Consider the following 25,193-nt stretch of genomic DNA (forward strand, 5'->3'; position numbering starts at 1 on the left):
TAGATACTTCCAAGGTCATGTGGCTGGCATGACTGCATGGAGCGCCGTTACCTTTCCACTGGAGTGGTACCTATTGATCTACTCACATTTGCATGTTTTCGAACTGCTAGGTTGGCAGAAGTAGGGGCTAACAGCAGGAGCTCACCCCGCTCCCCGGATTCAAACCGCCAACTTTTTGATCAGCAAGTTCAGCCGGTCAGTGGTTTAACCCACTGTGCCACCGAGGGCTCTTTTTGATTACAAGTTTTAAAACTGTATCTCATGTTACACAGTGTCATGCTGGGATTTATATATGCTTTATATATGCTGATGACCTTGGCCTAACAACACAAGCAAAAGATTTTGAAACAGTTTAAAACCAACTCACTAATGCCTTGAAAGATCTCTCCAGCTACTACAAAGATAACCACTTGATGCCTAACCCTGCCAAGTCTTAAGTGTGTGCTTTCCACCTGCATAACCATGAAGCCAACAGGAAACTGAAAGTTACTTGGGGAGACCAAGAGCATCCTAAATATCTTGCTGTCACCTCAGATCAAACACTAACATATAGGAAACATTGCATGAACACCAAGCACAAAGTAGCTGCACGCAATAACATCCTGCGGAAACTTACTGGCAGTTCACGGGGTGCAGACCCACAATTAATAAGATCATCATCCCTGGCCTTGTCTTACTCAACTGCTGAGTACGCCTGTCCTGTCTGGCACAATTTTGCCCATGTGAAGCAGGTGGACATACCACTGAACAAAATATGCAGAATAATCACAGGATGCCATAAACCTACACCTGTTGATAAACTCTACAGGTTAACTGGCATTAACCCTCTGATGTGCGAGTGCGAGGGGATGTTTCTGCTAACTGTGAGAGAAATAAGGTCGAACATTGTGAATGCCATCCACTGCATGATTATCAGCCTCCTCCCACTAGACTCAAATCAAGGAAAAGCTTCATGGGAACCACCACTCCTCTGAATGTTTCTCCAGCAACAGCAAGAGTATCCCTCTGGGCAGCTAAACCAGGCAATCTCAACTGGATGGCCTTCTATGAGGGTCTTCCTCCAGGGGCAAACCAAGAATGAGCAACTTGAAAGACTAAACAGACTCAGAAGCAGAGCGGGCAGATCAAAAGACAACTTTGCAAGGTGGCATTACCCGGAGGATTCCTCCACCCTGGTGGTTGGGGGGCAGAACAAACAACTTCGCAAATGTATGCTTGCCCACAATGTCCTGCATCATGTACGGAGGAGTTGTTTAAAGCTATGGAAACAATTTCTGAATGTTTAATCAACACATGCAACTGATCTACTTTACTTAGGACTAGGAATTTGGTTTAAGCTTTGTTTCATTTCAGTGTTCAGTTTAGATTATTTTGTGCTGTCATTAACTTAGAGAAGAAATTTTGAACTAGGAGATGATGGTTCTTTCCATGGCTAGCATGAACTTTTGCTGGCTTAATACCTTTTGTGTGAAACAATAAGGAACATTGGGTTTCTGTGAGTTTTTCGGGTTGTATGGCCATGTTTCAAGAGCATTCTCTCCTGATGTTTCGCCTGCATCTGTGGCCGGCATCTTCAATGCTACTGGAACATGGTCATACAGCCCAAAAAACTCATGGCAATTCAGTGATTCCAGCCATGAAAGCCTTTGACAACACAATAAGGAACAATTTCAAAGCTGTTTACTTTGTTAAAAATCTCTGAACAATGGATTGAAACTGGTTCTTAGAAATGGCTTTGAAATTATTTTGAAACATTTTAATAGATGGCTTTAAAATGCATTTTACTGTTCATTACCTTGCAAAAGCTAGTGGACAAAAACAATTAACAAATACTTTTATGGGCAAAAACCTCAAATAAAATGTCAGCTTCAGCAATCTTTCTTCCCTTCAGTCTTTGGATTTAACTTGCAGTGATTTAAGCTATTGTAGGCACTAATGGTTGTTATATTATACATTGTTCAAACACATTATGCGATCTAAAGGTGGATTCTCCCAATATCTGTCCTAAATGTTTAAGTAATTTGGTCTTCATTTTTTTGTGTCAGGAGCGACTTGAGAAACTGCAATTATTATATAATTGGGGATGATTTTTATGATATCTTGGATTATTTTTTTTTGGGAACATGTTGTGCATAAGCAAATATCAGTCAGGTCCAAAACAATAGACACACAAACAAGAGGAAAAAGGAACAAAAAATCTTTACTCTTGTCAGCAGAGTTGCAAAATCAAAAATGAAGTAAACTCAACAAACTTACACAGTTCTTTATAGCAAAGAGTATTGCTGGTCAGTCATTGCACATTCAGCATAACCATCACCAACTGTATTCTAAAAACTCATACAGTTATACCCCACTGGATGTGGTCCAAGCTTGCTTGCTAACCTACATCAGCAGCTGCTCATAATAATTAACACCATAAGGGGGTTTTTTAACACACCTGATCCTGATACTACTTACTATAAAGAACATTCTCTCTTGTAATCTGTGATCTGTGCTACAATTAAAGGTTATATGTCAGAGTAAGGATGGTTGTTCTGTGTTTTGAAGTCATTTCTGACTTATGGAGACCCTAAAGGGGACCAACTATTGAATAGGATGTGTGTAAAGCATACATAAGAGTACCAATTATATCATATGCCTCCCACAGAAAGAAACCTAGAACACAAAAGAAGAAATGATTGGAAAATAAGTAAGGACTTATTAAAATAATTTGCAGTTTGTCTTTCCTTGGCTCTTTATCATGAATAGTAACATGACAAGTATAATCTGAGGTATTGTCATCTAAAATATAATGTGCAAATCTTTCTGCATCAAAGGCTCTAGGAAAGTGGAAAGAGACAAGGCAACATGTTAACATAAAGACAGCATAGAGCAGCAACACAACTCTAACTTTAATCCACTAACTAAAGGTTTGTTGTGTGTTTTCCGGGCTGTATGGCCATGTTTCAGAAGTATTCTTTCCTGACGTTTTGTCCACATCTATGGCAGGCAACCTCAGAGGTTGTGAGGTCATATATACCTCACAACCTCTGGTGATGCCTGCCATAGATGTGGGCAAAACATCAGGAGAGAATACTTCTGGAACATGGCCATACAGCTCGGAAAACACACAACAACCCTGTGATTCCAGCCATGAAAGCCTTCGACAACACATTGACTAAAAGTTCACAGCACAATCTTTGAAAGGTATAAAATTGGAATCTCAAAATTATATTTAATATTGTATGTAAAGGGCAAAGCTCCTAAGCATATGCAACATGAAGTATCTCTGATAGCTTCATTATGAACGGAAGAAATGAAAACAAACATTTTAATCTATGAGAAACAGAAAAACTCTAACACAAGATAGTTTTCCTGCTAGTATAAAACATATTCAGAAATATTGGTTGCCAATATTTTTTGTGTGTATCAAAAAGTTTTTGAGTCAGTTTCTGTTCCAGCTTCTTTATATGACACTTATTTATTTATTATTTAATAATAATAATAATAATAATAATAATAATAATAATAATAAAACTTTATTTATACCCCGCCACCATCTCCCCAACGGGGACTCGGGGCGGCTTACATGGGGCCATGCCCAGAACAGTACAATATAGCAAAATATAAAACAACATATCACAATACAATTAAACAATACAATAAATAATCATATACACTGCAACACAATATATATATATAACAGGGCGGGCCGCATGAGACACTTAATTAAAACTTGGGGTGAGAAAAGGATAAGAATACAATCACGGAGACCAGGGACATAAGATAAAAACAATCTAGAGGGTAGATGATGGGGGAGTAACAAAAGAAGTGTGTAATAGTTACTCTCCAAAAGCACATCGGAAAAGCCAGGTTTTTAAATCTTTCCTGAAGGCTAAAAGAGTGGGGGCTTGCCTAATTTCGATGGGCAGTGAGTTCCATAAACGGGGGGCCACAGCAGAAAAGGCCCTCTCCCTTGTTCCCACCAGGCGGGTCTGGGATACAGGCAGTGGCGACAGGAGGGCCTCCCCTGATGATCGAAGAGATCGGGCAGGTTTATGGTAGGAGATACGGTCACGAAGGTAGGTGGGTCTCAAACCGTTTAGGGCTTTATAAATGATGGTCTGCACCTTGAATTGGGATCGGAAAGTGAACAGCAGCCAGTGGAGCTCCTTAAACAGGGGAGTAGATCTCTCCCTGTAACTCGCCCCCGTTATTAATCTGGCAGCCGAGCGTTGGACCAGTTGTAATTTCCGAGCCGTCTTCAAGGGAAGCCCCACGTAGAGCGCATTACAGTAGTCCAGTCTAGAGGTAACTAGGGCATAGACCACCGTGGTCAAATCAGATTTCACGAGGTATGGTCGCAGTTGGTGCACAAGTTTGAGTTGTGCGAAAGCCCTCCCGGCCACCGCCGACACCTGAGCCTCAAGCGTCAACGCTGAATCCAGGAGGACCCCCAAACTGCGGACCTGTGATTTCAGGGGGAGTGCAACCCCGTCCAGCACAGGTTGCCACCCAATACCCCGATCAGACGAGCGACTGACCAGGAGAGCCTCTGTCTTGTCAGGATTGATCCTCAGCTTGTTCCTCCTCATCCAGTCCGCCACAGTGGCCAGGCACTGGTTCAGTATCCGAGGGGCTTCCTTGGATTCAGATGGAAACGAGTAGTGGATTTGCGTGTCATCTGCGTAGAGATGGCAACGCCCTCCAAAACTCCGGATGACCTCTCCCAGCGGTTTCATGTAGATGTTAAATAGCATGGGGGATAGGATAGACCCTTGCGGGACCCCACAGGTCAATGGCCAGGGGTCTGAGCAGGTATCCCCCAGCTTCACCATCTGGGAACGGCACTCCAGGAAGGACTGGAGCCACTGCAGAACCGTGCCACCGAGCCCCATCCCAGAGAGCCTCCCTAGAAGGATACCATGGTCGATGGTATCGAAAGCCGCAGAGATGTCCAGGAGAACCAGCAGGGTCACACTCCCCCTGTCCAGCTCCCTGCGGAGGTCATCCACCAAGGCGACCAAAGCCGTCTCAGTACTGTGCCCAGGCCTGAAACCAGACTGTGAGCGGTCCAGAAGATCAGTGTCATCGAGGAACTCCTGGAGCTGCGTGGCAACCACCCGCTCCAGAACCTTGCCCAAAAATGGGAGGTTGGAAATTGGTCTGTAGCTGCTACATACAGATGGGTCTAAGGAGGTCTTTTTTAATAGCGGTTTTACCACCGCCTGCTTAAAGCAGGATGGAACTGACCCCTGGACCAGGGAGGCATTTATAATAGCCATAAACCAACCCAACAACCCATCTTTGGCTAGCTTAACCAGCCAAGATGGGCAAGGATCCAGAGCGCAAGTGGTCGCCCTCACAGACCCAAGAATCCCCTCCACGTCATCAGGAAGAACAAGCCGGAAAGAATCCCATAAGATCGAACAGACAGGTACCTCGGTTACCTCCGCTGGAACTACAGTTAAGCTGGAGTCCAACTCATGACGTATCTGAGCAACCTTGCCTGCAAAATGGTGCGCGAAATCGCTGCACCGAGTTGCCAAGTCATCAGGAAGCCCCTGGGTCTCAGGAGGCCGCAGGAGCTCCCCAACAACTCGGAACAACTCCGATGGCCTGTTGGCTGCAGACGCTATGCGGGCAGGAAAACTTTCCTGGCTGCTCGCAGAGCCACGGAGTAAGCCTTAATAGCGGCTTTAGCCCGTGCTTGGTCAGACACATCCTGAGATTTCCTCCAGATGCACTCTAGTCCCCTCCTCGCACGCTTCATCACAGCCAGCTCCTCAGTGAACCAAGGAGTCGACGTGACTCTACGCAGCGAAAGGGGACGTTCAGGAGCGATCGTGTCAAGTGCCCTTGCCAACTCGCTGTTATAACGATCAGCCAGGACATCGCCAGGATCGCCAGTCTCCAGAACAGGAAGATCCCCAAGAGACCTCAGAAGTCCATCCGGATCCATCAGCCTCCTGGGGCGGACCATCTTAATAGGTCCACCACCCATTAATTTATAAATTTAAAAGATTTATATTCCGCCCTTCTCAGCACGAAGGGGACTCAGGGTCGAGCACAACATATATATGGCAAACATTCCATGCCAGGACATAAAATGAACTATAAATATACATAAACATTAAAAACAATGATCTCCACTTTAAAATCAGTTGTTTTAAAACCATCTCAGATCAGCCATACCGGATCCAGTCAGCAGGGTAAAGTTTCCTATAGTTGCCTTATTCCACTGCCCTAAAGGCTTGGTCCCACAGCCCATTTTTTACAATCTTTCTGAAGGACAGGAGAGAAGGGGCTGATCTAATGTCACCAGGGAGGGAGTTCCATAGTCAAAGGACAATCACTGAGAAGCCCTCTCTCTCATCCCCACTGGGGATGAGAGAGCAGGGCCTCCCCGGAAGATGTTAATTTCTGCGGTGGTTCATACAGGGAGATGCATTCGGACAGGTAAACTGGGCCAGGGCCATTTAGGGCTTTATAGGCCAAAGTCAACACTTCTATTTCTGTTATTCCCAAATCAGAGATAAATCATACTAGGTGCACAAACTATAGTCAAATCTCTTCATCAAAAGCTCATGTCAAAACACTAGCGATAATATTGATGAACAGCCTTCAAAATGTAATAACAATATTAATTTTTCCCAGCCTAGGGAAGTTTAATTCCCCACCTACAGGGATAAGATTAGTCACACATCTGATCTCTTGAAATACTAAACAATCTAAGCTTCCTGTGATTTTTCCACCTAATGCTGAAAAAGCATTTGACAAAATTAATGGGCAGCATATTTTTATGACCTTACAAGAGTTTTATTTTCATTCAGATTTTTAAAATGTCTTTCCTAGACCATCCATTTTTTCAAATGAAACACTTTTTTCATCTACTGACGAGCACACAATAAGAATGTCACCTCTGTCCTCTGATATTTGTTCTATGTTTGGTACCACTTTGTACTACTGGAAAAAAGTCCACGATCTATGATTTATATATAGAAAATATTAATATATCATACATACTCGAATATAAGCTGACCCAAATATAAGCAGAGGCACCTAATTTTACCACAAAAAACTGCGAAAACGTATTGACATGAGTATACGCTGAGGGTAGGAAATGCAGCAGCTACTGGTAAATTTCAAAATAAAAATAGATACCAATAAAATTACATTAGGCATCAGTAGGTTAAATGTTTTTGAATATTTACCATATTTCTAAGAAAAACAGTAAACTATCTCTGTAAGTGGAAAAGAAGGTCAACAAAAACAATATGGTATTAACAATAACTTTAATAATAATAATAATAATAATAATAATAATAATAATAATAAAACTTCATTTGTACCCCCACCCTATCTCCCCATGGGGACTCAGGTCAGCTTCCATCATAGTAACAGGCAAACATTCAATGCCTATATAAACAATGAAGAGCTAGATATAGATCTATAATTATATATACTAATTTCACATATGCATTTCCCCTCTCTCTATATATTAGCATTTTCCTCCTGCAATATTTGCAAGCCCTATATATCTATGTTTATATCTATCTAGACATTTCTATATGTGTGTGTGCATGTGCGCATTTCCCCTGCAATATTTGTAAGCCCTATATATCTATATTCATATATATTTATCTAGACATCTCTCTATATATAGAAATTATATCTGTATAGGATTTGCAAAGACTTGGAAACATGTGAAGGGAAAATTCATACATAAAATGAATGTAGATAGATAGATAGATACAAATATTTAGGTACATAAGGATTGCAAAGGCTTGCAGGGGGAAATGTCTATGTATCTGTAGCAGAGATTAACAAATATTTCAGGATATATATATATATATATATATATATATACACAGTAGAGTCTCACTTATCCAACACTCACTTATCCAACGTTCTGGATTATCCAACGTATTTTTGTAGTCAATGTTTTCAATACATCATGATATTTTGGTGCTAAATTCGTAAATACAGTAATTAATACATAGCATTACTGTGTATTGAACTACTTTTTCTGTCAAATTTGTTGGATAACATGATGTTTTGGTGCTTAATTAGTAAAATCATAACCTAATTTGATGTTTAATAGGCTTTTCCTTAATCTCTCCTTATTATCCAACATATTCACTTATCCAACGTTCTGCCGGCCCGTTTACGTTGGATAAGTGAGACTCTACTGTGTGTATATATATATATATATATATATATATATATATGTGTGTGTGTGTGTGTGTGTGTGTGTGTGTGTGTGTATGTGTATATATATATATATATATATATATATATATATATATATATATATATATATATATATATATATATATCCTGACTTGCAAGGGCTTCTTTCCCTTTTCAAAACATTCCCCTTGGTTAAGAGCAAGGGAGGCTTTGGAAAATAAAACACACTGATAAGGGAGGAGATAAATAATATCATATACTGCAAGCAATGGCTTCCAAGCTCCGCTGCCCGGCTTGATCTTGACCCCATTTTAAGCCGAGGGAGGCTTTTTCAGCTCATAAATGGGCTGAAAAACTAGGCTTATCTTTGAGTATATACGGTAAGACAATTTTGTATGGTGTATTTCTGTGTCCAATTTCTCTGCCAGAACTGTCCTAATCAGAAATGAAAATTTTAATTACTTTATTTTTCTTAATGACTATTATGTTAATTTATCTAAATCTGAAACCTATATGTGCATCTACACTGGAATTAATGAAATTTGCCACTACTTTAACTGCCATGGCTCAATGCTATGAAATCATGGAGGTTGTAGTATTATTATTATAGGGTTTTCTCTGACAAAGACTGCTGATGCCTCACTAAACTGCAAATTTCAGGACTCCATAGCATTGGTTCCGGATAGTTAAAGTGTTGTCAAATTGTATTAATTCTATAGTGTACACCCTGAATCTTTTGGGTCTAATTGCAAGATACCAGTTTAGCTGATATCTAAAAACTATCAAATACATGAGTGTATTTGGCTACTCTGAGTAGCAATCAAATGATTAAACCCAATTTGTAAAACCTGTCTTCTGAAATATCCTTCTATCTGGATAGGTGAGCTCCCCCTAAATTGGGCATTTATGGTAAACTATAAACGCCCAATTTAAGATGAATGTTTTACCCCAAATATTGAATATTTTTCTGTTAACTTATAGTCCATTTCTCAGGATTACTTTTTTAAAAGAACATTTAGGACATTTAAAAGGATATTTAGGACATTTACATGAGGACAGTGATAACCTCATCTTTCACCTAAAAGGATGCAATTGTCACTTCCACATGTGTGGCATTTTCCCACATTTAATTCATTCCCAATTTGAGATTGTCAAATTGCCTAATGAAGACTAATACCTACAAAACAGAATCCAATTCAGATACAATTGCATAGAATCAACATAATTGGAACCTCTTTTTGGATGCTCAGCCTTAGGATCTGTTCATTTAAGAATAGTGCCTCCTATTACAATGCAATCTATATAGTTATACTAAACTAACCATATGGGATAACTCTAATTTGGAGTTTTTTAATGGGAGAAATGGACTTACTGTGGGCTTTATACTTTGCATTCCCCCTGCATTTGTTTTCTTCTTGTCTTCGTTCTGTTTCTTTACTTTGTAATCTTACTTTTTAAAAAGTAATAAGAACTTTACAAGCATTAAACTCATCTTACTGACTGCTTTTATCAATGTCACCTCTCTTTGTTTGCAAAAGATGTTGCAATAATAAGGAAGAATAGACATAGGAAATTTGAGATTACAAGAAGATCTCATTTGCTAGCTGTCATCATCTGAGCCGTTATAATCTACGATCCTGTTGGCCAGCATAATTTGAAGTATGTGGCAGTATATTAGTAGGGATATTATGGTTGTGTGTGAGTAGAAAAAAAGAGATAGAGGTGGTTGCTAGTTCCCCTGCTGCCAATGTTTTGGAAACAGAAGAACCTCTAGATCAACACCACTGCATTAAAAATATTAATAATTTGGATAATAGCTTTCTGTCTGGAGAATGTCCTTCCTATGTTCCTTTCAATGCTGCCCTTGTACTGCTCCTGAATAGATGGAATTGATCTATCATGTTCCCAAGATGTTCCAATGTCGTCAATGCCTTCAAATGGTGTATGACTTGACAGATTGGAAATTCACCTGAAAATCCAATTGATATGCAACACATATACTAAAAGCTCAAACAGTTTCAATTTCAAGGAGTGCATCTCTTTTCTATAAAAAGGCAGTTCATTAGGAAATGCTAACCTGCATTTTATGGCTTGGCCGCTTGCTCTGAAAATTAATGTTTCCTCTGCAGTGGTTTACGTAAAGTGAGTGCTGACAGCCAGTGTCAGTAGCATATAATTTGCCTAATATGGACATAGCTGAGAAGTGCATCCTACATATACAGGCAAAGGGCAAAACAAACACAACACGGCTGTGAACTCTTCCCTATGCTATTCGCAGCATGCATGCATGCATGCATGCATGCATATATGTGTGTATGTGTATATACATATAAAAGGAGCCCCTGATGGCGCAGTGTGTTAAAGCGCTGAGCTGCTGAACTTGCAGACCGAAAGATCACAGGTTTGAATCCGGGGAGTGGAATGAGTGACCACTGTTTCTGCCAACCTAGCAGTTCGAAAACATGCAAATGTGAGTAGATTAATAGGTACCACTCTGGCGGGAAGGTAACAGCGCTCCATGCAGTCATGCTGGCCCTATGACCTTGCCGGCTCTTTGGCTTAGAAATGGAGATGAGCACCAACCCCCAGAGTTGGACACGACTAGACTTAACATCAGGGGAAACCTTTACCTTTATATATATACTAGCTTGGGGAGCCGGTGGTGCCCAGGTTATTTGAAAAAGGCATGATTTGTCTTTGATTGTTAGGTATTCTCAGTTTGGAGTGAGTGAACTACAATTCCCAGAATCGTGGGTCAATCCTCCCCAAACCCTGCCAGTATTCAAAGTTGGCCATTTTGGGTCTGTGTACCAAGTGTGGCCCAGATCTGTCGTTGGCTGGTCATCGCCTGGCTGCAGTGCTCTCTGGATGGGGGTGAACTGCTACAACTCCCAGATTCCCAGGACAATTGTCCCAAAACATCTTTCAATATCCACAGCAGGCTATGTTGAGTCTGTGTGCCAAGTTTGGTCCAGATCTGTCATTGGCTGGGTTCAGTGCTCTATGGATGCAGGTGAACTACAACTCCCAAAATCAAGGCCCATTCCCACAAACCCTTGCAGTATGTTCAGTTGGTCATGAGGCTTCTCTGTGCAAAGTTTGGTCCCGGTCCATTGTCAGTGGGGGCCACTGTTTCTCTGGATGGAGGTGAACTATAACTCCCTTTCCCTGAAACTTGTCCATTATGTTCTTTTGGTTATGGGAGCTCTGTGTGCCAAGTTTGGTCCTGGTCTATCATCAGAGGGGTGCCACCAGGGGCTCCTATCAAAGCTTGGTAAAAAGCCAGATTTGTACTTAAGGAACAAACATCTGTTCATCAACAAATACAACAAGCAAGCAGCAGCTGCTTAAAAAGAAGTGGTCAGGAGTCATATACGCAATAGCAACAACACTTATATTAATTTTTTTGTTTCTCAAATAAATGGTTTTTACCACTGAAAAAACCATTTACAACTGAATTAGGTGTGGCACCATTTTAGGCACAAGTTAATGAAATCCAAACAAAAACTAATCTTCTTTTAAGTGTTTTGAAAACAAACTCAATTTTAATACAAATTTCTCAGATGCAAATATTTACAAAAATGTTCTTTTGTGGTTACTAGAGTGAAAAATCAAGAATGCTCCCATTCTCTGAATAGCTTTGTAAAAAAAGGGGAGGGAGGAATTACAACAACACCTCCTGAAATTCCTTTTTCTTTGCAACTTCTCTTCTATACCATTAATGGTAAAGGAGCCCTCTCTGTTTTTCACTCTGGAATATCTCGATCTTGCACAAGTTTAGCAAAAATAAATTCCACTGAGCTCAACAGGATTTACTTCTTGGCAGACATTCCTAGGATTGTACTCATTATGCTCACAAACCCCTTCAAATCAACCACCAGCCATTCGCAAATTGGAAAGAGAGAGAGGTGGACACATTTACTAACATGGCCTGAGTATCACCATCCCTATGTAATGGACAAAGGATTACATGCATTTCCAGCATGTTACGGTCTACATAGGGTGGAGATTAGAGGACTGGGGAAACTGATGAAAAGGAATAATACAGATGGTCCTGTTTCCTTATCACACATTCTTGGAATGTGAGGAGAATAATTTCTGAAAGTGTGTCAAACATTGCATATTGAAACATCGATTGTTTCAAAGTGAGATAAACGTAATCTCCATATGTACACTCACAGTTTTCTTCAAGACAGTACTTCTGATGAAGAAAAATATATTAGCTTTCTTTCCAACACTAATTTAATATAATGTTTAAATTGGAGTTTTTCTCTCTGCTTCCTTCATTAATCCATTTCAGTCAGCTGTTTGCAATCCCCTTCAAATCAAACATTGTTAATAATGCGTCTGGCAATATCTGTGAATCAAAATAAGTCTCAAATAGCCCATGTCAATGTCAAATGAAAGAGAGCATTATGACAGTTCACAGAACAAACGTGACAGGTAAAATTACTTTTCAGCCAAGGTATATCCAAATTTTTATTAGTAGTCTTCGCTTTCTAATTATATCTGGCATATCAACTAATAATGTATTTGATCTTTCCACACTAGCATTTCTAGCTATGTCTGGGAAGGTGAATTTCAGAAGGTTATAGAGAGAAAGAATCCATAAGCATCACCTCCCATTATACCAGAGGTGGGCAGCTGTGAGTGTCACTAGGTTTGGTGTCACCCAGTGCAATAATTTATGGTATTACCTCCACAAACCTCCTCCCACACCACTGTATCACGTATTGTAACTAAAATAACAGAAAAATGTCTTTAAAAAACAGCAGAAATGAAAATAATAGTGTGTGCTTGTTAGTATGTGCAGATGAGATTATGTCATTCAAAGCAGCAATGTAATTGGATAAAAATGACATCTTTGGCCAGAGCACATGTGCATTAGAAATTTCAAAAAGTAAAATTTTGCCTTGTAGATGCCTTGTACATGTAAGCTGGGCTTACAAAAATGTTTTTGTGTTTATACCTAACTACAGGTATAGGTTTTTTAAAAAATATAAATTTCTGTTGAACCACTGTACAAACATTTTATAGACAGTCATTGTGGAATCACATCCTGCGAAAGTGTCACTCAATGCAGTTCACATTCCTAATGTCCCATCCCCCCACAATGACACTATTACTAGAATTCTATGTTGTTAGAGCACCAAGCACCCTACCCTGGGACCCCAAAGTACTCTGTCACCTATAAAGCTCTAAAAGGGTTGGGACATGCCTATCTTCATGACTCTATGAACCTACGTGATCTCTAAGATCTTCCGGGGTGGCCCTCCTCTCGCTTCCGTCTTCCTCACAGTTACGACTGGTGGGGACAAGAGAGAGGGGCCTTCTCAGCTGTGGCCCCCCAGCTCTGGAACTCCCTTTCCAGGGAGATTAGGTTAGCACCCTCGCTACCTTCCTTCAAGAAATAGTTAAAGACCTGGATGTTTCGGTTGGCCTTTGGTTAGACAGTCAGATAATTAGACCCAGATGGTATTATTCTATCCTGTATTTTATTAGGTCCTTACTGTCTATACACTTATCATTCTATTCTTGAATTGCTGCTCCAGTTTCTCCACCTAAGTAGATGATAGAACTGCACCTGGTGGTTGACTGATACTATCAACTGTTTTATTCTTGTTTTACATTGTATTATTGTTCTTATCTTTTACACCGTAAATTGTATTTATATTGTTGTTTATTTTGTCAATGTTGTTCGGGCCTTTGCCCCATGTAAGCCGCCCCGAGTCCCCACGGGGAGATGGTGGTGGGGTATAAATAAAGTTTTATTATTATTATTATTATTATTATTATTATTATTATTATTATTATTATTATTATTATTATTTTATTGTATGACACAGCAAACAAGATAGATATGCTGGATTTCATATCACAAAATCACAAGTCGAACACTTCCCAAGTGTCTAGGACTGTGTGATGTATTTTCGGATGATGTGTGCAGATCCCAGTAGGGTGGCCTTTTGCAGTTGGCCCACTCAGGGATGCCACACCCCCCCCCCCGCAGGTGCCACCTTGACGTGGTGGGGGGGAGCTTAACCACTCCAATGATGACTGAGGGCTGTGCTGGCGATAGTGTAACTACCGGCAGGTCCAACCAAGCCAGAGAGGCCTCAGCTGAGGAGTGGAACTAAGTGCACCTAACCCATTAGCATTATGGAGAATCAAACCAAAATGAAGTCTATACTGGCTCGGTCGTCGCCCGGGATAAAAAGGACCGCGATGGATGCTGCTGATTCTGGACATCCATCGACAAGTGAGCTATGGAAACAAATACAAATGAACAGTCACAGAAGCGGCAGAAATATACAATGCCAGAAAACCGCATAATAATAATAATAATAATTATTATTATTATTATTATTATTATTATTATTATTATTATTATTATTATTATTATTATATGTGTGGTGTAATTCAAAGCAGATATAACTGATCTTAATGTTTGTGTATATTTATAATGATTTTATGTCCCGACATGAAGTGTTTGCTATATATATATATGTTGTGCTCCGCCCTGAGTCCCCTTTGGGATGAGAAGGGCAGAATATAAATGTTTTAAATAAATAATAAATTCACAAATGTTATTTTAGTTTTGGGGAAAAAAACATACATAGTTCCTTTAAAATGTATCTGTAGAAAAATATCAGCTTCATCTTCTGTGAAAAAAGCACTGCACTCAAATCACACAATCATTCATGGGTTATTCTTTGGTGACAACCATCCCAGGCTTCCCTCATGGTCAAATAATCCAAGCTAAGCCACTGACACTTACATATTTGGCTCAGTGTATCCCCAGTGTTTGTAAAAACACTATTATCATATGCTGAATTCTACCCCCTTGCAGACTGCCAAGCATTCTCAATCCACTCTAGAGGGCCAATTTCAGCTAATAGGGCTCTATAAAGAGGAAAGCTTAATCAATCTGTGTCATCCACCAGATGCTATGACATTACATGCACAACAAGCCATTAATTAAATAAATGTATGCATGAGAAGCAGCCAGGCTAGGAATTATTCTTACAAGTAAATGTGTTTCCGCAAAGTGATGGACAAATTACGTGAATTTTAAATTCAATTACAATGCACAGGTTTTCAGTGGCTTGCCTGACATTCTTCAAGCCAGTTGGCCTTCTTAAGAACCAGTGACCTGTGATTTCATTATGATTGTTGTCTGTGACCAGTAAGCTTTTGACAGTTGTGCACACCACCTTTTCATGCTCCATACCAAGGGGGAGGGGAAAGGCAACTATTTACCAATCAGCATGTAGAACAGGGGCTATGGGGATGATTTAGCTTCCCAGATGACCTTAGAGTGCTGAATCCATCATAGTTCATAAAAAAACAACTTTAAAATGTGCCCCCAATTGTCTCCCTCAAACCAATCTTTGTCATACTTTTCATTCAACCCTCGTATTTCAGAGTATCCCCCAATTCTGCCTATCTTAGGCAGGATATACACTGTCATAGAATCCAGTATCTCATCCTAGATTATCTAATATGAACTGGATTATATGAGTACTCACTGCAGTATAATCCAGTTCAAAGCAGATAATTTGGGATCAATAATAATAATAATAATAATAATAATAAGGAAACCGACGAAACCATTGATCATATCCTCAGCTGCTGTAAGAAAATCGCACAGACAGACTACAAACAGAGGCACAACTATGTGGCCCAAATGATTCATTGGAACTTATGCCTCAAGTACCACCTCCCAGCAGCAAAGAACTGGTGGGATCACAAACCTGCAAAAGTATTGGAAAATGAGCACGCAAAGATACTGTGGGACTTCCGAATCCAGACTGACAAAGTTCTGGAACACAACACACCAGACATCACAGTTGTGGAAAAGAACAAGGTTTGGATCATTGATGTTGCCATCCCAGGTGACAGTCGCATAGATGAAAAACAACAGGAAAAACTCAGCCGCTATCAGGACCTCAAGATTGAACTTCAAAGACTCTGGCAGAAACCAGTACAGGTGGTCCCGGTGGTGATGGGCACACTGGGTGCTGTGCCAAAAGATCTCAGCCGGCATTTGGAAACAATAGACATTGACAAAATCACCATCTGCCAACTGCAAAAGGCCACCCTACTGGGATCTGCACACATCATCAGAAAATACATCACACAGTCCTAGACACTTGGGAAGTGTTCAACTTGTGGTTTTGCGAAACGAAATCCAGCATATCTATCTTGTTTGCTGTGCCATACAACGTCGTTGTGTTGATAATAATAATAATAATAATAATAATAATAATAATAATAATAATAATAATAATAATCACGCAAAGATACTGTGGGACTTCCGAATCCAGACTGACAAAGTTCTGGAACACAACACACCAGACATCACAGTTGTGGAAAAGAAAAAGGTTTGGATCATTGATGTCGCCATCCCAGGTGACAGTCGGATTGATGAAAAACAACAGGAAAAACTCAGCCGCTATCAGGACCTCAAGACTGAACTTCAAAGACTCTGCAGAAACCAGTGCAGGTTATCCCGGTGGTGATGGGCACACTGGGTGCCGTGCCAAAAGATCTCAGCAGGCATTTGGAAACAATAGACATTGACAAAATTACGACCTGCCAATTGCAAAAGACCACCCTACTGGGATCTGCAAGCATCATCCGAAAATACATCACACAGTCCTAAACGCTTGGGAAGTGTTCGACTTGTGATTTTGTGATATGAAATCCAGCATGTCTATCTTGTTTGCTGTGTCATACAATAAAATAATGTTTATTTATACCCTGCTTTCTCTCTCCACAAGGAGACTCAAAGCATCTTACATTAAAAGGATAGCCCAAATGTCCTCACTGTCATTAAGTCAGGGATATTCTGAATTCTGTGGCAGAAATTGGAATATCTCGACTTTGGGTAGCCTCTAGCAAGGTGGCCTTGCCCCACGTTACCATGGATCAACCCCATGTAGTCAGTAGCCATTGCATGGCTGATCCAGTTCTATATTGACCTAAGGGATCAGTGTAGATGGAGCAATAAATACAGAACTATGTTAATATATTCAGAACGACATTAGATTATAGTTGTGAAGAAGAGTCAAAATATAGAAAATATTTTATTATGGAATAATACCGTAATAATAACAAAATACAGGCACTCACCAAGTTACAAACAAGATAAGTTCTGTAGGTATGTAAGTCAGAACAGGTACATTTTTAAGTGTACATACATGCTTTGGAAAGCATAGGGAAGGGATAACATCCCAATCGTTTTTGTTTTGCTGTCTGCGCTCCTGTTCAGAAGATTTCACCTTACTTTCTGTCCCTGTGATAACTGGATTTTGAAAATTTTGGTTTGCTGTAGAAACAAGGATTGGTGCTAAAGCTTCATTGGAGACACCTTTCTCCTTCCTAGGGATAGATTTCTTTCATGTCATGTTTTCTCACCCCCCACCCCCACACACACGCCTTTAACTATAAGTAGTTTGTAAGTTGGATGTTTGTAACTCAGGGACTGCCTGTAATGATTGTAGTGAATCACAATGAGTAGAATAATAATAATAATAATAATAATAATAATAATAATAATAATAATACCATAAAATAATATCATTCAATGGAAACATATAGGAAAAAAACAAAATAGTGCAAATATAGAGGGCAAAGTAGGCAGGATTAAGTCTTATCTGTTTAGCTAAAAGTAAAGCAAAAAAAAAATGACCTTCTTATTAGTCCAATCTTATGGAATTCAATTTTTGGCTAATTTTCTAATTTAAAAAATATCTATGAATACTCATTCCATCCCCAGCATTACAGTAGTATTGCCATGTTACTGGTTTGGTGCTTCCTCTATATATTTTTAACTAATGTTCTTTGCTGGCACATTAAAAGGAATAGAGAAAATATTCACATATTGGTCACTGAAACATAAGCATTTTTTATCATGTAGAGTGACACATCACAGCATTTACCTTAAGTTCCTAACATTTTAGATAAATATTTTACTCAGTAAGAAAACTGCAAGTCAACATTCAATGAACAGATGCTGATTAATCCAAATAAAATAAAATGCCATCTCTCAGACTCGATTATTGTGGATTCTTTTCAAAACTTATAGTTTACTAGAGTAAAGACAAATCAAAGCCAAAACATATTTGTAGATACTATGTATTTCAGAGGGATTGTTTTCAATATGGTATTGTCAACTGGTTTTGAGTAGAAAATCATCTAGTTGCCACGACCCACTGATTTACCCAATGAAATTCAGGAACTCTGTGGGAAGTTACTGTGGGCTTAATTTGCACTTTCTCCACATCTGACTCTGCAGACAATCCCCACCCCTTGCCCTTTCTTTGGTTAGATGAGAAGCCTATAAACACAAATGTGCACCCACAGAGCAAAACAAAGAGAAGATCTTCACAGGAAAGCTTTTATTTTAATTTAAAAAATCTTACATTGCAAGAATGGTACTCTGTCTTCCTCTCTCTCTCTCTCTCTCCCCCCCCCCCCCTCTCTATATAGTGAGTCAAAGTATGCATGTGTGTATTTTTGTATGTTTGTAACAGAAAGGCTCCTATATGGCTTGATGGATCCCATATGACTTGCACGTATACCCTTCATAAGCCAACAAAAAATACTGGTGGGATTTCAGGAGGCCTAATAGAGGGTGGTGGAAGTTTTTGTCAAGTCACATCTGGAGAACGGTGTGAATACCACCCATGACGGATCTGTCCAAACTTGGTACACATATTTTTATGGATAGCTCTGATAGCAAGAGTGAGGAGGTTCTGTTTGAACAGCCAGCATTTGAGCTGATGCCTAGAAGTGTTCAGCAACTTCCTCAGCTGAACTTGGAAGAAGGACCTGCAGAGAAAGCTACCATCTGGATGCCTAAGACTGAAGCACCTCTCTAGAACCAGGACACAACTGAGAGCAATGGAGGCACTCGCCCCATTAAATAGACACAGCTTAGTTAAGATACATAACAGTGTTCTTCTATTCTGATTGACCCAATAGGCAGGGCTCACAGGGAAACCCTGTGCAAGCACGCAGCAGCCTCTTCATGCACCATGCAATGCCGAATAGGAGGAGCCTTGACCAGTTACTGCTGGCCCGTTTTGGCCAAAAAACCAAGGCGGCCGAGCCCTTACTGTTACGGCCAGCCAAACAAGCCGAATTGGCCGAATGGAGCTCACCAAATTGAATCAGTTCACAAGCCTAATAAATAGAAGTGCAAAATGCCCATGTGCCCTAGACATATGAAATGGTTCCTTCCTTCAGGAGTTACTTAGGATAGCTATAAAGTTACAAAAAGCATTTTCAGCTAAAGTTAAAAAGAACATAAGCCCCAACTTGAGTAGCTGACCATTCCTATTCTACACACAATATAAATTGTGCTTCTTATGAATGTTGTCATAATACAATATTTATTATTCTTCTATTATCTTACATAGCAAGATATTAAACTAGCTTTGTAGAAAGGTTTATCAACATAAGTTTTCACAAGCAAAATAATGCTTTAAACATTTGTAGTGAGGGATCAATAAAATTCCATTGACATTGGACAAGTATTTCAACGTATTTAAATAAAGTATTTGTTATCTAAATTTATAATGAATATTAAAGGGGGAAAGAACAAACACAAGGACAGGCAAAGAATGGAGAAAGATTATACAGTCAGAACGAGTTTCCATGTCTAGAAACAAAGGCAGGGCTCAGATACCATGCAGGATTGTAAAGAATATTTGAAAGTGTTCTCTTATTTGATCAGAAGGGAGGTCTTGACGTAGTGAGATACCATACTGACAAAATCATCAATGATTGCAAACCGTCCTTCAGGAGTTATTTAGGATTGCATAAAGTTACAAACAGCAATGCTGGTTGAATTGTAAAATGAAGCAAAAATTCACACAAATGGAAAAATAATAGAAAACTGAAAAAAGTTTCATATGCTCACCCACTCTAAGCATGAACAAATGGGCAAAGCTTTACTATGGAAACATGAACCCATTTACTGTTCACAGTGACTGGAAATGGCAGGTCTTCAAGGCTCACACAGACACAGATCTTTCCAACTCCTAATTCTTAGAGTCTCTAACTGGAAGCAGGTCTGAATACAATTGCTTGTCCCATTTCGGATCCTGGTTCCAACTCGCTTTAATGGGTTGTGTAGAACTGCCCTAGAGTAATTTGTAGAGCTTTTGAAAATGACATAAAGGCTGAATTCTCTTTAATTTGGTTCCATATACAGACACATATTTCTAATTATGGCAACAAAGAAAAAGAAACCAGTTAGTAAAATGTTTAAATAAATTAATCTTACTTTTTTTTCCACGTTGTATTTATCAAAGATCTCTTGTGCTTTTTCTTCTCCACCATCAGTGAATAACATTATAATCTTGTTGCAGTTGGCTCTGAAGACACTGTGATTGTGCTGAAAAAGATATGTTCCAGTTATGGCACTTTATGGTTCAATGTATGCAACAGGGTGACACAACTTTCAAAACCCTTTTTCTTTTCTTCTTAAGGATTCTGTCCATACACTTTGCTAGCTTACAGGGAATGTTCCCTAAGTAAAAGGAGTAAGTGTGTTATTCAATATGTTAAATTTAAAAGTTTAAAATGTCACTACTATGTTAACAGAACCCTTTATTAATACCAGTTGATCAAGTCATTCTTCAATTATTGATGTATTATTTTACCAAATGAAGGTAAATAAACTTTAAATTATCATATTAGCAACAGCAGTGCTATGATTTTGATTTTAAAAAAAACATTCATGCTGAAATAATTTATCTGCACTGCTTTGGAGGTCTGATATTAAATAAATGAAGGTAATAAAATAATAAATAATGTAAAGCTATCATAACTTTGCTTTGATGCAAATTCAACAAACAAGTGCCGTATAACAGTGCAAAATCTGTTCAATGAGCATCTTAAAAATAACCATTTGGGTGAACTTGACTCTACTTTAGACTGAAGAGTTGTATCTAGTTTTGTCTTCAAAGTACTTATTGGGCACGTGACACAGAAATAAAAAATAACTAACTGGGCACTAACATGATTTTATTGTTGGAACTATTGCTCCTCATGGTCCACAATTCACACTTGTTTAGAAGCAATGCAATATTAAATTAATGCCTATGTTAATATAACAAACTATAGTTGAACTTAACTTTTCTCTGGGTTTCTGCAACCATAAGGAGGAGACTGGAAATATCTCCTTCCATTTTAGACTTCATGTAACTAATCATGTTGCCTGGATTCCAAACTGTGGTTATTCCTAGTCATGGTTAGTACATTTGATAAATTACATTGACCGACACACATTTTGGTGCCTCGGATGTTAGCCCTACTTCTGGGTGTATTTGACCTTTTGTTTCCAAAAATGGCACCACCTTTCCCCTATCCACTCTAGTTTCTGAGTTACAAGAACATATGCCATCTACCAGTTTTCAATTGCTTGCCCATAGAAAGTCATGATAACCATTGGTAAAGAAACTAGAGCAGATGTAGTTTATTCAATGCAACTTTCTGAATCAGTGCCCCAAATAACCCCAGGAACAAGTTTAAAAATCAAAACACTTGGAAAAAATGTTGGGTTGTGTTATGGTTTGTAATGGCATGTTTCCTCAAACCACATTTATCACTAATATAAGTTTGTGTGGAGTCAGATGGCATGGCAAGCTGAAGTTAATCAGAAATGGCAACAAAAACATCCAAAGCTCTCCTTATGGTCAGACTAAAAGTAGAGTGTAAGAACAAACAAATCAAAGGGTCAAGGATAGGTTCATACTTATAATGCTAATTCACATTCCTTGTTAAAATAGTTTCTGGTCATAAAGAGATTTTAGAATGCTCCTTTCCAATTAACTTTTCTGCACCTCAGTCCTATATTTCTAAAGTATCTCAGAAAGTTTATACATATCTCATATATTCTTGATCAGTGGCTTCTGTACTAGATACCAAGGGCAGCCACGAAAGTAATCTCTCATGGTAGCTACTCTCATAAAGTAGAAGTGATTGCACGGAGTCACATGTGGTATGGAAATGTTGCCATACAAAAGCTGCTTCCTCCTTCCAGTAGACAAGGGTTGCCACTTATCCGACCTCCTGAGGTGCTGAACATGGCATCTAAATATTATGTACTGAAGAGTAGAAAATGATGCCTACAGTAGATGAACCTAACATATGGCAGCCAATGGATCCAGTAGCTTGAATCTGGTTTTACCCAATTGTTTAGATGCTTCAGAGGAAGATAAAGCGAACACTGAAAGAACAGCCCCTCATCTGAAATGTTTGTTTTTCCACAGCTTTCTTCTGAGAAAGAAGCTAAAACACTGAAATTTCAAGTTAAATTCTGAAACATGGGAACAATGGCCCAGCATATCTATTACATGGATGCATGCAAACTTTGCCATCTACCAGTAAAATCAAAATCTTGTTAAAGAACCTTATGAAACAAAAGAGCCAGGGAATTCATAACAAGGCAATTTGAAATTGATTTGAAAGCACAGTAGGCTTAAAGGTGACTTGGAGGCAGCTTCCTCCTCCAGCGATGACTGCTAAAATTAAATTGAGCTGCTGCAGCAAAAGGTTATTATTCCAGTTGTGGTTTTTATCAGCACATGGGGGAATAATAGGCAGCAAAATGATTCACAAACAACTTTATCCCCTTTAAACTTACCAATTCTTTTTAAACGACTTATTAAAAAATACTTATTTTCATTCCCTGGTATGTTTGGAAAGCAATTTCCTTCTAGATGTGAAGAAAATAATTCTCCTTTAATGCATAAGAATGACTAAAATAAATAGAAGCTATAGTACTTTGCATTTATGTTTATGACAAGATATTTAGGACAGATTACATGAAGCACCTAGGTGAGATCACCCAGAGTTTTGGAGTTCAATGTCATCTCTATGCAGATTACACAAAACTCTATTACTCATTTCTATCCCATTTCAAGGATGCTACCCAAGTCCTAAACCAGTGCCTGACAGCTGGGACGGGCTGGATGAGGGCTAATAAACAAGCTCAATCCAGACAAGACAGAGGTCCTTCTGGTCAGTCGCCTGGCTGATCAGGGTATAGGGTGGCAACCTGTGCTTGATGGGGTTAGACTCCCCCTGAGGATACAGGTCTGCAGTCTGGGGGTCCTCCCAGACTCCGCGCAGACACCTGAAGCTCAATTTGCACAATTAAAACTTGTGTGCCAGCTGCTACTGTATCTCAAAAAGCCAGATTTGACCACAGTAGTCCATGCCATGCGAGATGCTGCAATAATCAATGCAACATCTCACATGGATTATTGCAATGCACTCTATGGGGCTTCCTATGAAGACGGTCCGGAAGCTTAAATTAGTGCAAAGATCTGAAGCTAAACTGCTGACTGGGGCGAACTGCAGGGAACATAATACCACCTCCTAAAGCAGCTCCATTGGTTGCCTTAACTAACCTTATTAAATTCTTGGAGCTGCCATAAGTCAACTGATGAACTGAAGGCATTTACATTAATAATCTCCACGGCAATTGGTGAATCAACATATCAGGATATCTTCAATAATTTTTAATAACATCTATACCTCTGACTAAATTGTAATATCACTTGTTTATACACTTAAGTACATACAGAAACATATCTGTTAATGACATCTACTCTCGACCCCATAATTCTTGGTTTGTTTCGCTAAAGCAGTTGTATTTTGCTTTTATAACAAATACATCCTGGGGCTGTACCCATTACATTTGCGCAGCCCTTTCCTGCCTCTTCATTATTTTTAAACTCTCCAAATGTCAATCAGTAATGTTACACAGCACTCAGAACAGAAAATGTCTGCCCTGAGGTTGTTGACATTCAGACCTCTCACAATGGTGGCATCCCATATAATTGAACTAGGGTAGTTTCAGAGAACTGTGAATGACTTCTAAATAGGCTAAATTATTTTTCCTGATCTTCCCCCAACACACAACTGTTATACTTGTAGAGTTGCTATTATAGCAATTATTGCGTTAGAAAGAAAAAGGTGTGTGGGAATGTGGTTGAATTACCTTCTTTTAGATGCTAAGATTTTTCCCTCTTCTAGGTCTATTTCTGTCAATGGATACAGAACGAAAGAGAATTCTATGCATGGGACAAAGTACCTATCAAAGACCCCATGTAGAGAAGCAAAACTCATCCAGTGACTACTACACACTAGACTCAATAGTTAAGTCAGCTTTTCAAGGGCATATGTAGCTTACATGGTAAACATCAGTAGCATGTACAACAGAATGTGTTGTTATTAATAATGGAAAGAATGTTGCCATTATTCATTTATTAGTAGAAAGGCATTTCTTGACATTTTGAAAACCTGGTCAGAAAGAATAATAGAGTAACAGTAAGTAGCGTTAAGATCAGCCCCTTCTTTAAGGCATTCCAGATGGGTGTGAAGACGTTCCTTTTCGAGAAAGCATTTAATTAAGCCAAACAAGTGGTAGTGGAAGCTCTGGATTTTTATCTTGGTTTTAATGTTCACATGGTTTTAATTATGTTTACTGTTTCAGATATTTATGTTTTATTGGGTTGTTTTAACTTTTGTATTGTATGTTTTTATTCTGTTGTAACCACCTTGGATCTGTGCTCAAAGAAAGGCAGGATATACATTTCTCAAATAAATAAATAATTCTGTGAAGTTTTTGTTACATTTTTGCACATCCAAAAGTGTTTCAGGAAATTCTTCTGTGAAGAAATACACTGGAGTTCTTTATACAAAACACGTCAATCCCAGGTAACCACCAGGTAACGTTTGCCATTTTCTGTACAAAACACAGCAAGCTTACACATAAACACAGCTTCTAGAAACCATGCTTTCCTATCACAAAATCTGGCAATTTTCATGCAAAAGCCTCATGTGTATTTCTGTGCAAAATAATTTCTCAAGACACTTAGAGGTGTGTGAATGCCAGATGAGAAATGCACAAAAAATTCATTTTCTCTACAACAGGGAATAGCTGCTGTAATTATTCATCCTCACGTACAAGGATGAAAAAGTGATATATTTACATCCCT

General features: G+C 39.1%; 1 protein-coding gene across 5 annotated transcripts in view; it reads right to left on the reverse strand.

Annotated features, from left to right (window-relative positions):
* cacna2d1 (calcium voltage-gated channel auxiliary subunit alpha2delta 1) overlaps positions 1-25,193 on the reverse strand; it is a 574,720-nt gene that overhangs the window by 94,426 nt on the left and 455,101 nt on the right. For all 5 annotated transcript variants that reach the window (XM_008111505.3, XM_008111506.3, XM_062981743.1 and 2 more), the window contains one exon: positions 20,468-20,578. In XM_008111505.3, the coding sequence (XP_008109712.1) occupies positions 20,468-20,578 (111 nt within the window). The remainder of the gene's footprint in view (positions 1-20,467; positions 20,579-25,193) is intronic.

The sequence above is a fragment of the Anolis carolinensis genome, chromosome 5, assembly GCF_035594765.1.
Source record: "Anolis carolinensis isolate JA03-04 chromosome 5, rAnoCar3.1.pri, whole genome shotgun sequence".
In the NCBI taxonomy this organism is placed as follows: domain Eukaryota; kingdom Metazoa; phylum Chordata; class Lepidosauria; order Squamata; family Dactyloidae; genus Anolis; species Anolis carolinensis.